General features: G+C 35.7%; 1 protein-coding gene across 5 annotated transcripts in view; it reads right to left on the reverse strand.

The window, feature by feature from the left end:
- The window catches only part of STXBP4 (syntaxin binding protein 4), a 75,075-nt gene that overhangs the window by 35,654 nt on the left and 25,723 nt on the right, over positions 1–13,698 (reverse strand). For all 5 annotated transcript variants that reach the window (XM_063351651.1, XM_063351652.1, XM_063351653.1 and 2 more), the window contains 6 exons: positions 13,582–13,668; positions 11,980–12,045; positions 6,103–6,279; positions 3,904–4,020; positions 3,429–3,478; positions 2,121–2,254 (listed from right to left, as the gene is read on the reverse strand). In XM_063351651.1, the coding sequence (XP_063207721.1) occupies positions 2,121–2,254; positions 3,429–3,478; positions 3,904–4,020; positions 6,103–6,279; positions 11,980–12,045; positions 13,582–13,668 (631 nt within the window). The remainder of the gene's footprint in view (positions 1–2,120; positions 2,255–3,428; positions 3,479–3,903; positions 4,021–6,102; positions 6,280–11,979; positions 12,046–13,581; positions 13,669–13,698) is intronic.

Here is a 13,698-nt window from a genome sequence, read left to right on the forward strand (position 1 = left end):
GGAATAATATTCTAATTATAGTTTGATGAAAGTTCATACTGAGCTGACACTGAACCTGCACTGTCCTCTGGTGCTACAAATGATTTATTTTTCCAGTTCACATCCAATTTTAAGTAAAAATATCTATCTTCTTTGCTAATGAATTGATACCAGATTTAAAAGCTCTGGAGGAATTGTTTCCTCAAGGGCATTTCCTGACCTCAAAAATCACATTTGAGAATCCTTAACAATAATGCTCTGACTTTCTAAGAATTTGCAGAAATCTTCTCTTTCTGATGCATCCTTCACATCTTGGAAGAAGGATCTATATCTGCATGGTTTAAGACACCGAGTTATTAAAGCTTACATTCCAAAGTCCTGTTGATAGACTGCATTCAATGCTTTTGTTTAAAGCCCATCAAGGTCAATGGAAATGAGTTTCAGGTGATGTCTTTTGAGACAAGGAAACCCAAGTCTCTAGAACCCCATGTGATGCTTACTTCTGATGTCCTTCTAATGTTTAGATCAAGATGATCTTGAACTACAGAAAGTCCTTGGTATATTCTTTTTAGAGAAGTGATGAATGCTATTAAAAGAACCAAAATAACATTTTCATATTATACTTCCATTTTTCTTTTTGTGAGGTCTTTGTTAGATAAAAGCCTGTTGATGAACCTGAGAGTAAAGAGACTGTGCAAAAGGCAAGGGAAACAGAAGAATAAAAGTAAAAAGAAAAATCGAATCCACTGAGAGATCTCTAAATAATCTGCTCCATGGCAGCAAATCACTGAAGTCTCCAGTACCATCCATTGGCTTTTCTGCACTCTGTAACAGGCGACTAATTTCAGCGTGCATAGAAATTACCACTTGCCCAATCAGCCCTTCTAGAATGGGATGAAATGTATTGTAGGTCTCTGAATTATGAGGTCTTTTCAGAAATCTACCTGCTCCTAGGTGAAACCTCAGAAGAATAAATATTTTCTTGATTTATTAAACCATTGTATTCTTATTATAAGCTAGTAAAAGAGGAACCAAACTCTGCTCTTTGGATTAATATAAACAGAATAAATTTTCAACTGACAATTAACAAAAACCCATACATGCTATCAGACATAACATGAAGAAATACCTGATGCATTTATGATCCAGAAATATTCTGTGACTTCATTATAATTCAAGATGCAGTTTGTTATAAAGATTTGATTTACTTTTTTGTTCTTTCTTTACTCTATGTATTTTCCATAGAAGTCTCACTGTTATTTATTCCACAACCTTCAGTAAATTGGAAAATATACCAAATTTACTTAAATAAGTAATTATTATTACTATACCCATTTGACACTGGTAAAATGCATGCAATAAACTATCCTGGGATATCTGCTTAAAGTTAAGGAGGAAATGCACTTAATATTTTAAGGGCATTAATAGGGAAAACCACTTCTAACTCTAGACAGATACGAATTTTTCCTTATTCTGCAGTACTTCCTAGGAAGTACTGACTAAATCTTAAGCAGACGGAATTAAGGAAGCTCTGTAGTGTTGGAATTAAATGCACTGGAATTGGAATTAAATACACTGAACAAATTCTACTGGGTGAAGAACACAACAGAACAGTGGCCAAATCACCATATGAAAACAGTCATATAATCATAGAATGGTTAGAGTTGGAAGGGACCTTAAACATCACCCAGTTCCACCCCCCTGCCATGGGCAGGGACATCTCCCACTAGACCAAGTTACTCAAAGCCCATCCAACCTGCCCAATCCAATTGTAAGGGATGGTTCTGACGGCGGGTAGGGTAAGTTTAGGTTATGGTGAGGGTTAGGGTTAGAAAAACAAAGGGGATAGCCCTTAGCAGCAGCAGCTCTTTTCCTGCGTTTGTAGGTCTTCTACCATTCTGAAAGACACAGGACTCTGGACCCCTTGGCTATAGCACAGTCCTAACCCAAGCCACGCAGATCCTCTACTCAGGGTCCTTTTTCCACATTTGGAAAAACAGCCCCACATGGTGACTACTGAAACCCACTACTCTCAGTTAGCAAGCAAGATGCTAAAGCCACAACATTTGATGGAAGAAAGGAAGTATTTATGTGGATGTATACATGCCGACGCGCACACAAAGATGCACACGCTCACTCACAATCTACTTCCAAAATGGCACGGACAGACTTGGCAAGGTCTCTGGCTTCTGCTGCAAGAGCTGTTGTGACAGGAGGTCCAATCCTTCCCAACCGTGCAAGAAGTGTTTTAGTAGATAATGCTGTTCTTCTATCACTAAAAGAACAAGAAATAGTAAGTGTTTATTTGTAACATAGAAGAAATGGTTACTTTTAATAAAGCAAACTTGTGTTTCTAGATTGGTTTTGGTCTCATTGTTTGAACAGAAGAGATTCATACTACCAAATTGATGAGTTTGCCTCAGAAGCAGTTCTGTCTGTACAATAAAGGTATTTGGAAAGTTCAATCAACATTCACGTCTCAAAATCTAGTGTCAAAAACTCAGTGGGTGTCAGGAAAATAACTTACTTAAAAGTAATTTTCATATTAGCATTTAAGAAAGGACATTGCTTTAGGGGACTCAATTCTTATCTTCTACGCTGTTACTGAGTCAGTTTGTCACTTTAGCTTTGTGTTTTATACTTTAATCCATTTATTAACATAAAGTCTACGAACTTCATAAAATATGCAACATCACTCTTGTGCAGCGCCAATGGAAACTGCACTTAATTGATTAGAATTGGCATATGAGAACACAGACATCTACAATATAATAGTTGATTTGATCCTGCAGATTTTTTTTTTAAATAAAGTTCCAGGTAACTTCACTTAAATAGATTTGATTTCCTTGAGAGCTTTACTGACATGGCAGAACAGAAACCAAACAACTTTACTGTTAACGTAAATATTAATGGCACACTGTCTGGGATATATAGGCACAATCATGCTGATCTTCTGAAGGACCAAAGGCTGCTCTAAAACTTGTTGAATATTCCTAGGTACCTTTTTAAACAAGAAAAGTAATAAAACTTAAATGGATATACATGTTATCAATTTATTTATAGGCCACAGGATTAATGATGATTCAGAACTACTTGGGCAAATCTAAAAAAAAAAAAATAAAATTATAACCCACTGTTAAGGTTCCTTGCAATTTTAATTAATCCTTAGCACATCATAATTACTTTATGGAAACATCCAGACAACCATAGCTATGTAATTACTAACTGTTTTAATTTAATTCCGAGGTTTTTAATGAAGATGAATCCTGAAAGCCTAATTTATAATTCATGCCATTCCCCCTCCTCCAGTAAAATGACACTCAGAAACATATTGCAAAAAATATAGGAAAAATAGCTACAAGACAGTTTTTGGAGACTTTGAAACAATAGAAGAGTTTTTCAATATTAATATTGCCATTTAAATATTAATAACTATGCCATTGCATTACCTTAAAACTGTTGAGGAAGTAGAGTTATCCGAGAGTATTTCATGCACAACCTGTTGGCCGTAGTCAAGAAGTTAACAGTTTATAAATCAACACAGTCAAAACGTTAATACCTTATAATTCAATGTTCCATTTGGGTGTGAGGAATTTGATCTGTAATTAAAGAGTCTAGTTTCTCCCAGCTAGAAGTGTAAAAGTAAAAATCAAAATATTACAGCCCCTTCAAATTACATAAGTATAATAAATCACTTTTTTTGTTTCATAACATTTCAAAATATTATCAGATATTGCATTTTCTGCCTTTTTCCTCTGGGGAATTTCACAGAAATTGACATGAGTTAGTGAAAAATTAGGTGAAAAAAAGTATCATCTGATCCGTTTCATTTGTTTAGTGTATAGCAAAACATAAAAATTAAGTAAATTCCTACATGGATCTGTACACTTACACACCATCTTTAGAATCGAAAGGCAAATTTACCTCTACAAATTGCAGCAATTTTTCAGTAGCCACCTCAAAGGTCTTCCTAGCTGATTCTGATTTCCGCAGCTGGCAGTCAAGCACTGTCACTCTCTTTCTCAAGTCTTGGATGTTATCCTGGGCAAGACATTTTAAGGTTTTTATTCTAATAATTTCCTCCAATGGCTCACACAGATACATGGTGTGAACTGCAATAGATGTCTGATATGTTTAAGATACATTCTTTTCTACATCTCTGAAAAACGTAGCTGCTCCTGATGCAGATATGCCTGATCTGCTGGTAAATCAGCTCCCAAACTGCAACAGATTTTGGCAAATGATATAAAGGTAAATTGAAACTGGCAGCTAACAACACTGCTAGGGCTAAAATTTAAGAAAGTTTAAACTGATTCATGAATGGGTCAAAAGTACCAACCTGATGGTGACTGCATCTGTCAGCAGGGTGGCATAAATAGCCAGTATGTGAACAAATGCAATCCACTAGTTTGCATCTGTACAGCCTTTGGCCAACACAGCAATTATGGCATATCTTGGAGAAAATTACCCCCCAGGGTTTCTCTGCATGCACTTGTATAACGTATTGATCGGTGTTATGCATTCCTCTGTACTTCAGCTATACAGAATGTGAGTCCCATTAGATCAAGTTCTGGAGGCCCCAGGTTTCAGCTTGAGTCCCTGAGTTCGTGTGAGAGCAAAGTCTTCACACGTATATGGGCATGTTTGTTTAGTTAAGCTGTTTGCTGAACAGAAGATCTAGACCAAAATACTCTCCAAAATTAAGAAAATATCATTAAAAATAAACTTTTACATCACTGTAGGTGATCTCCTACTATAAAACCCGTATAAAAACCCACCAAAACCCAGTTATTATCTCGAAGCAAATGAGCATGCACATTTGTTTGTATACATTGTACAAAGCAGCAGAATCGCGATCACTCTGATGTCAAACAGTGTTGATTAAAACACCTTTCTTTGGTAATCTCGCTATCCACTACTGGCGAAGGAGCTGGCAAGCCCTCAGAGGGACCTCACTCTCTTATATTAAAAAGAGTATGCTAGAGTTGGTATCTACTTGATATTGATTTTCTTTTGAGTAAGAAACACAGAGAATCAAGTCTCAACTCAGATTTTCAAGTGCTCTCAGAATTTCAGGAATTCAAGCTAGCACCTCAGAAACAAAACTCTAAGAAAGCAACCCACATGCTCTGAGTTTCTTAAGATTTTGATATTTATTCAAGTCCTAGAAAACAAACTATGCTTCAAAGATACCTGCCATAAACGATGGGGGATCTCACCCAGATGTTCAGAAAGAAGAACTTCTAGGGTGTGATTCATCTCATCACACACACTCACAATTAGACAAGAGGAATTCCTCCCTGGGAGCTACAAGTACTTGCTATGTCACTTCTTTGCAAACTTGTGTATCATAGAGCTCGGTTTTACCTTTTAATATCTTGTAATATTGAATTGATTTTCATGATGAAGTAAGGCAGCATTTCAGTAGGTTTTTTTCATCAGTTCATATGCACATTCATTTTTCATGAGAAAAACAAGGTAAACACACAAATGCCAACCTGCTTGCACTTGTTCAAACTGCGTGTAGAGAACGGATTCACAATTATGGGGAAAAATTTAAGAGTGCCTCCAATATTTATTTCTTAGCATGTTTTGAAACGCCTCCCTGGAGATGAATTGGTTTTAAAATATGAGGCTCAATTAAAAAAAATATATCTTTTTTTGGCAGGATACTGTTAGTAGCATTAAAATGATTATCTTGATTACATCTAAATTTATTTAAGAACAGTATGGGACCATATTGTTATTATTTGCCTAACAGAAACATAAAGATGAAGGCCATTTTTACATAAATACAAAAGCATACAAATATACCTATAATCTTTAAAGACAATATATCTGCAGTCCAGAAACTACTGTGTGCTTTAACGCTTGAGAGGTGCCATTTTGACCTATGATCCACATATGCTTCTAGCTCCTATTTTCCGAGCCCAAAGATATCTGGATAAAGGAAGACTCATACACTTCACATTACCCCCTTCACTACACATCATTCCAGTTATTGAATAATACAAGACAAACAGTGACCTACTTTAGAAAAGCAGATGAAAAGAAAATGAAAACAAGATACATGACAACAGCAAGGAAACCATGGTAACTACGACAGGCGACTGCTTTGCTTACTTTATTTTGGCCAGAATGATCAGTGAGCTGAGCTTTCAGCTCTACAATTTCAGCTTCTAATAGGTGAATTACTTCTTCGTAGTCCATCTCCATTCCACGAGCCTGCCTTTGTGCAGCTTCTGCAAGATGAATCCTACTTCGCAGGGCTCTTGTCTCTTCTACAGCTGCCTTGGCTTCCTACAGATGATAAGATTTAATTGAAAAGTTACAACTCCAGCTAACAAAGAAGTACAGATTTAGCTCAAAAATACTGCAGTTGGCATTAGGGCTGCCTTTCAGTATTCATGGTTAGATGGTTCAATTGCTAATTTTTAAGTGTACTATGTTCAAACAAAAAATAGGTATTTACAGAGAGAGATAACTTTCCTAATAAATTAAATTACGAATTCTATGATTGCTCTAAATCTAATCGAACGAAAGGTTTTCTAGAAATGCATCTGGTGCTGTTAATCTGCCCCATCACTTCCGTACTAAAAAAGTGCTTTAATGAGACGTTATTTCCTTTTACTATTATTGCCTGAATTCACACAATTCAAAGTTCGTACATCACGTAGATGGACTCCTAATGCAAGTATTCAGTTGACATTGTTCTCAAAATAAGTGCTAGTTTTTATTTTTCTGCCTAGTTCCTGCTTTTATATCATTATCCTGTATTATCACTGAAGAGTGTTATATAAAATTTATATATAAATAATGTATAGAAAACAGAAAATTAGAAACCGTTAGCTTTTAATTCATCCAAAGCAAATCCTAAATGTTGTAAAATCTGATTTAGAGAAGGATATTGCTCAGTTCACTTTACTACTGAGTATTAATTCAATTTAAGTTTAATTTGTAAATTTTAAAAGTCAAAGTAAAGGTCTGGACAACAAATGAGTTTACAGTGGGAACAAACAAACAAACTGCTCATCAAAAAACGTAGACATACAGGCTCACTGGCACCAAAAGCAGTAGAACATCTTCCCCCTTTGCTTTTTGTTAATCTGTGGAAAAATTCTCTTTATGTTGATTTCCCGAATCAATAAAGTTATAAGCTTAAATTATACTAATTCACAGAGTTAGAAATTTTTTGTACAAATCCCTCAGCTAAGGATATTTGGGTGAATATCCTATTCCTAGTTTATTGTATTTTAGTGTTACAACTATATCCTGGTTGGAAATGGGACTAGAGGGGAAACGGGCAGAGGTAGAGAAGAAACAGATACTAAGAATCTGTAATAAGTAGGACATAACATTCTAGAAACGAGACTTGAAATTGCTGTTTCTGAAAAACCTAAATGACCAATTCTTCCAATTTTTGTGGAAGAAATGTCATGTAATATTTAACAGGTGTCATAATATAAATGTCTAGAGAGCTTACAAAGGCAGATTTAATTCTATTATTTCCTAACTTAGAAGCATTTGTTCCGTGCAATCAATATTCTTCAAGTCAGGTTTTCCTATGATTTTTCATAACGTTTTCTCCGTAAAATGATCTACCAATCTCAGTTTCAGATAACTTTTAACCTGTACACTCTTAGCCTTAATAAACAATACCTATTTATTTCAGGCCATAAGTAAGCTAATCTCAGTGACATATATAGGACATCATCTTCCTCATATTTATAATGGTTTTGCAATATAATACCAATTTGGATGATTGCCAGGGACATTCTGGTCCCAGAAAATAAAGCATTAGAAGAAGTGATTGCATGTAGCAAACAGCAACACCATTAATGAATACAGATGACATTGGTGTTTTATAGGTTTCTGTTCTAGAAACACAAGTGATAGGAGATACATTTAAATAGCCTTTAATTTGACAGCAAGTATAATGATTTTTATTTTCTTTTCTTTTGGAAGCACGAAGCATTCGATGAGCCTATTCTACACGATGATCATCTCCACCTGGAAACACACACTATTCAAAAGTTTATTCCTGCATGTTTTTCTGGTATTCAACTAGTTCGTTATACAGTTGTCTGTTGGCACAGCGCTAAAAGCAGTGCAAGGGGCCATGACTGAAAGCACTCACTGAAAGACCACCAGAAAACTCCACTCCTCCTGCAACCTGCGCATAGCAGTTCTTTTTCCTAGAATTAATTCAAAGAACACAGGGGCTTCTAAGAAGTTAGGAAACTACATCAGTAGAGGTCAAAATCACTGCCTCTGTAGAGGGCATTTTCTCGCCACTATAAGAAACTGTGACTCAACAGCAGAAAAGATGGGCCCTGCTGATACCAAGGATGATTTAGAAACCTTCAGTAATAGGCTGGAGGTGGGAAAAAGACTCTTGGAGACAAAAGAAAAGATGCTCTGCTGCTAAGTTTGACTAATATAAATGAACACAGAGGCCTTGACAAAGGGTGGCATCTTAAAAATGCACACATAGGAATTATTTAAGTAAACTGACATCAGAAAAGTCATGGGAAAATTGCTATAATGAAAAGGGAGGTCTTCATTTTGAAATGAGACCTCCTTGAGATAAAGGTTTAATCTCTTATAATCCAGAATTGCCTTTACTCCTTTCATTGTTTTTTCAGAAACCCAATTGTTGAATATTAATTTCTCTATAATAGCAGACTAAGTATGACCAGATTTCAACAGTGAAAGACCTAAAGGAATAATTAACGAACAATGGATTCTTACATTACAAGGAAACGATTATCCACACTACAACTGAATTAGCAAAATTTTCTGACAAACCAGAGCTGCTTGCTAGAGCAGGGAGGCACAAACGGAAACCATACCATCAGGTTTCCCAGCTCTACAGTTCCTGAAGCTGGCACCGCGGTGACTTGGTGGGTTCTCCTGCTTAAGCTGGTAGGGGCCCCCAGCAGTGAAGAACAGATGGATCACAGCACGCTTCAGCAATATTTTCTCCTGTCCCATTCAACGGCTTGTATGATGGAAGACGCAACAGAAATGGAATCTGCAGCTGCTAATATTTCATCTGTACAAAAGCTTGATGGGACCATTTGTCCTAATCTGGTATGAAGCCACTACACCAAATAAGAAACTGCAGGCTGGAGGAGAGAAACCGAATCCTTATAGAATCAATCCGAAGGTACAGGCTTCTTTCAAAGCCACGCTTCTATTTCTTCCTCGTATAAAGTCAAGTGTCAGGAGGTTTTATCTGAATAATATTCCAGCCACCACAAACACTGGAACAAAGGTATTCTTTTAAACTACACGAAAAAGTGTAGTTACAATTCAATTATGTTTATTCATTAATTTCACAAAAATTGTATGCTGAAACATCCTTTAAAAGAACTTTGAGTATATTTACTATATATTAAAATAAAAAAACTAATGAAGTAAAACTAAACCCAACACTTCTTTAAGGAAGGGTGAAATAAATTATATCCTGCTTCCAAAATAGTAGCCATTCAGGTCCTAGACTTCAAAGTAGCTCTTTTCCCCTTAGAAAGCACAAGCACAGAATGGCAAATCTTAGCCCTATGAAATACAAGTCCAGCAGTATGGGATACCACAAACAGCGTTACGACCTTTCACATTTACTATGTTTAGCTGAGGTGCTTCAGCCGACAATAACTGCATAAAAAAGCTGTAGTAAAGAAGAGCTCATTCAGGTTGGCAAGACACAGGACTTTCAGGCAGCTCAGAACACAGTCAGACTCGTCCCCAAAGACAAAGACACCATTACGGATTTCACATTCATGGTGTTGACAGGACTTCAGGTACTCAAAAGTGCCTTTCTATGTTTTATGCCAATTTCAGCTTCCATATGATTTCAAGGAAGACCTAAAGGTAGTGCTATATTACAATATGAAAATAAAAATATATCAATTAATATATTTTAATTGCCATAGACCAATATTAGAAAAATAATTACTACCTAGTTTCAAATTTAGCAATATTTCTAACCCTAAGAGTTTGTTTATCCTGTTAGCTACCAACTCAAGCACTACTTGATTAATGAGTACTAACAAAACATGTCCATTAACCAGAACAGTTGTACGCCTGTTCTAATTAAGCTGTAATCTCTGCAATTCACAAATAGTAGACAATAGAAACACCACAAAAGGTACTCCTATATATGACTGGCAGACTGCATCCTAATTTTAAACCTCGTTTCTTGAGGAAAGCAGCACTTTAAAAGAAAATAATGTTTAAATTGTACTGAATATGGAAGACCTTAAGCACATACTTAAGTTGGTTTGTTTGTTTACTTTTAATCAGGCCATAAGGGCTCAATAATGTACTCATTAACTCATTTCTCTAACTTCAGCTCGAGCAAGAATGCATCACCATAAGTTAAATGGCAACTTGTACTGTAAGTAGCCCATTTTTTTAAAACCTTGTATCACCACGAATCTCAGTATCAACATTCGTTCTGAACTACAGAAATACATATAAAACACTTGAAAATGCACCAAGTATAAACAGAACTGAAATTTCCATTAAAAGCCTGCTTGTATCTCCTAAAATAGGTCACACATTACATATGTAATTTCATATGATTTATTATTTATTTTTCATTTCACTGTTCAACAGCAGTTACTTAAAATGCACACTAGACTATTAGAGTATTTATGCCCTGGAGGTTGGTACTGCAAAGCTGACCTTCACCATCACATGACAGTACTGGACTGAAAAATAAAAGTAGGAGGACCTCAGGTGGTTGAAAAAGGGCATTGCTGCCACTTCTAACAGACCATCTTAAACCATCTTTGTCCAAGTCTACCTTCCCAACGAGAGCAGTATGTGAATTCAAACGATGCTGAGGACCGGGCGTCCATACTGTTTGCATTTTGGGGCTTGTACTTTGTACCGGCTTTAGTCTAGAATGATAGACTGAACACCTGCTCTAGTCTAGAGCAACAGACTGAGCACCCACTAGCGAATGGGAACATGTAGTGCACCACTGGAACATAGTTCCAGTTAAATTTTATCCAACAAAGAATCCAATTTATTTCCCTGCTGTCCCACAGTGTACAGATGGGAACCTCACAAAATTACTGGGAAAAGCTTTCAGGCAGTTCTCTTAGGTTCAAAAATTAAAAGATGATAATGCAGGGGGCTGAACAAATCTACATATATGAGCAAAAATGCAAAACCTAAACTTAATATAGCAGTACATGGAAAGATTTTTCAACTGTATCTTTCATTTTTACATATGACATCTGATGGAACAGATAGCCATGAGAAACCTACAAGGAACGTGTGTAGTAAAAGAGGAGAGAAAAACGGGAATCAGCTCATAAGAAGAAAAGAGCTGACGGGATGATGTTCAGTAGAAGCAGGAATCAGGAAAGTTGCTTGGGTTTGAATCCAGGCTATAAATGACATGAGACTTACATATAATTGGAAATTTCCTTTAAGAGACAAAAGAAGGGTACATTTCATAAGAAAGATTTTTCTTTTTTCATAATTATAGATAGATGGTTATGGAGACAGAAACAAGACATTCCTCACAAAACACTACCTACCATTTTTTCCTGGTAAATACCAGGTGGAATTCGTCAAGCGTGTCTATTTTTTCATTCTTAAAACTCTGGTTGACATATAAAATAGCTAAAGTTAGGACTGTAGATTAGGCACACTGTTGCCTAAGAACAGCAAAATCACTTCAAGAATACTTCAGACCAGAAAGGTACTACTACATTATTATCCAACTTACCTGATGCAGCTTGTCTTAAGGTTTCTACCTCAGTTCAACAGCAGAGAAGTATTAATGCTCTAAAAACTTAAGGATCAATATTCTCCAATTCTAATCAAAAGCTTCGTAGTAACAGCTGAACCACTTTGTGTTGACATCAGTGTGAAAGTACAGTCTAAACGAGCATCAAGAGAGAAAGAAGTGCTCCCTTCTCCCTTCCACAAGAAACAGCAAAAAGAAGAAAAGAGAATATATTTTAAGAAACTTCAACATACTTGCTTGACTATTTGTAGCTCCTCTGTTAACTGCTTCTGTAAATTCACAGATTCAGACAACTTTTCCTGTTTAAAACAAAAGGGGGGGAAGAAATAATTCATGATTAGGTGTGAAAGAGGTAGAGTTTTTATTCCTAAAACCCAATTAGCTCTTTCAAAACTACAGGTAGCAATACTTAACTTCTATCAATGTACTCCTGCCTTCTGTACAACTACCTTTTTTTCTAGGCCACAACATATGTCTGTTAATAAAGTTGTATAATCAGAAACACAGATCCTTTCCACAGTTCTGGTGGAAATGAGAATCAACAGCTTTTATAAAACCTGCGATAAAACCAAATTTTAATCTCTAAAACTTAGTTTTTCAGAGAGTTCATTGATACTGTTCAAGTTTCTTGAGCATCTGAGGATTATTTACTGAATATTTCTGTGACAGAAGTAAAAATACACATTTTAAGTCTCTTGTTACCTAGCCACCTAGCAAATGAGCAGACATTTCTGTGGCTTTAACAGACTGCTGTACAGCCTAATATTCACATCAAGTTATTTTCAACACTGTATGTTTAACCATTCTTTCACTCACCTACTTATACCAGAAACCTGTAGGTACACCACTTTCAGAAGGTTAAAAGTTCTAACAGTTAGAAAGTGCTATAAAAAGATAAAGATTCTCATTCTGAGTCAAACCAAGGGTATTTCTCACTCAGTATCAAGTATTTGACTGTAGATTGCTGAGGGAAGAGTATAAGAAATGAGGCAATTACAGATTGATCATTGCCAGTTCTTGACATCAGCAATTTAAGGACTCGTGATAAGTATTCACTACTTCAATGTTCAATGTAAATCGGGTTCTTTCATTTCAGTACAAAGTTTTCAGAAGAAGAATCTTTGTGCACAGAATGAAGAACGCATCTCTGGGCATGTCAGTACAATGTTTTTGTAATCTATAGCAAGAACAAATTTTTTTGGACCAGGAGGCAATTTACAGAATTGCCTATATCCTGGGATCAATTTTTCCAGTCCTGTCCAAGAACAACAGTTAGAAATGCTAAATGCAGAACCAGAATTTTTTGAGTTCTCCCAAAAGAAATTCAGGAGCATAAGACCATGGCTATAACCCAGGGTATTAAGAAACAATAAATATATTTGTTGCTTTAGGCCTTATGTATTTTGTAATGTCTGTGAAAATATGTATTAATTTTGAAAACAGATTAATTTACCCTCCAGTTCCGATTTCTTTCAAACGTATTAGCATATGCTCAGACACTGCAGTTACTAGGATCACACATTGCTAAATAAAATTGCTATGCAAATCGGTCTCTTCTCCAAATTCATTTTGTGAAATGACTGCTTAGTCTTATTTCTCTGTAAACCAGATTAAAAAATGCATTAGTATTCAGTATAGCAAATAAAATTCATGGTCTCCAGCAATATATTGTAAACATACAATCTTCAAACATAATTAGGACTGGTTGCTCTGCCTTTTTATTTATTAATCAAAAATTGCAAATAAAATTCAAAAGAAAACCAGCAAATTACTTATACACTCAAAAAGAAGCTAGTCTCTTGAATAATTTAAAGCAAATAAAAATTAATTATTACCTTTAATTTACTCATTTCTTTTAAAGCTTCATTTCTTTCCTTCTTAAGTCTTTCCATGTCATCCTCCGAAGAGTCAGAGGTTACAAACTGTGTGTATTTAAATAGGCAGGGTTAGAA

This window comes from Chroicocephalus ridibundus, chromosome 14 (assembly GCF_963924245.1).
Source record: "Chroicocephalus ridibundus chromosome 14, bChrRid1.1, whole genome shotgun sequence".
Classification (NCBI taxonomy): Eukaryota; Metazoa; Chordata; class Aves; order Charadriiformes; family Laridae; genus Chroicocephalus; species Chroicocephalus ridibundus.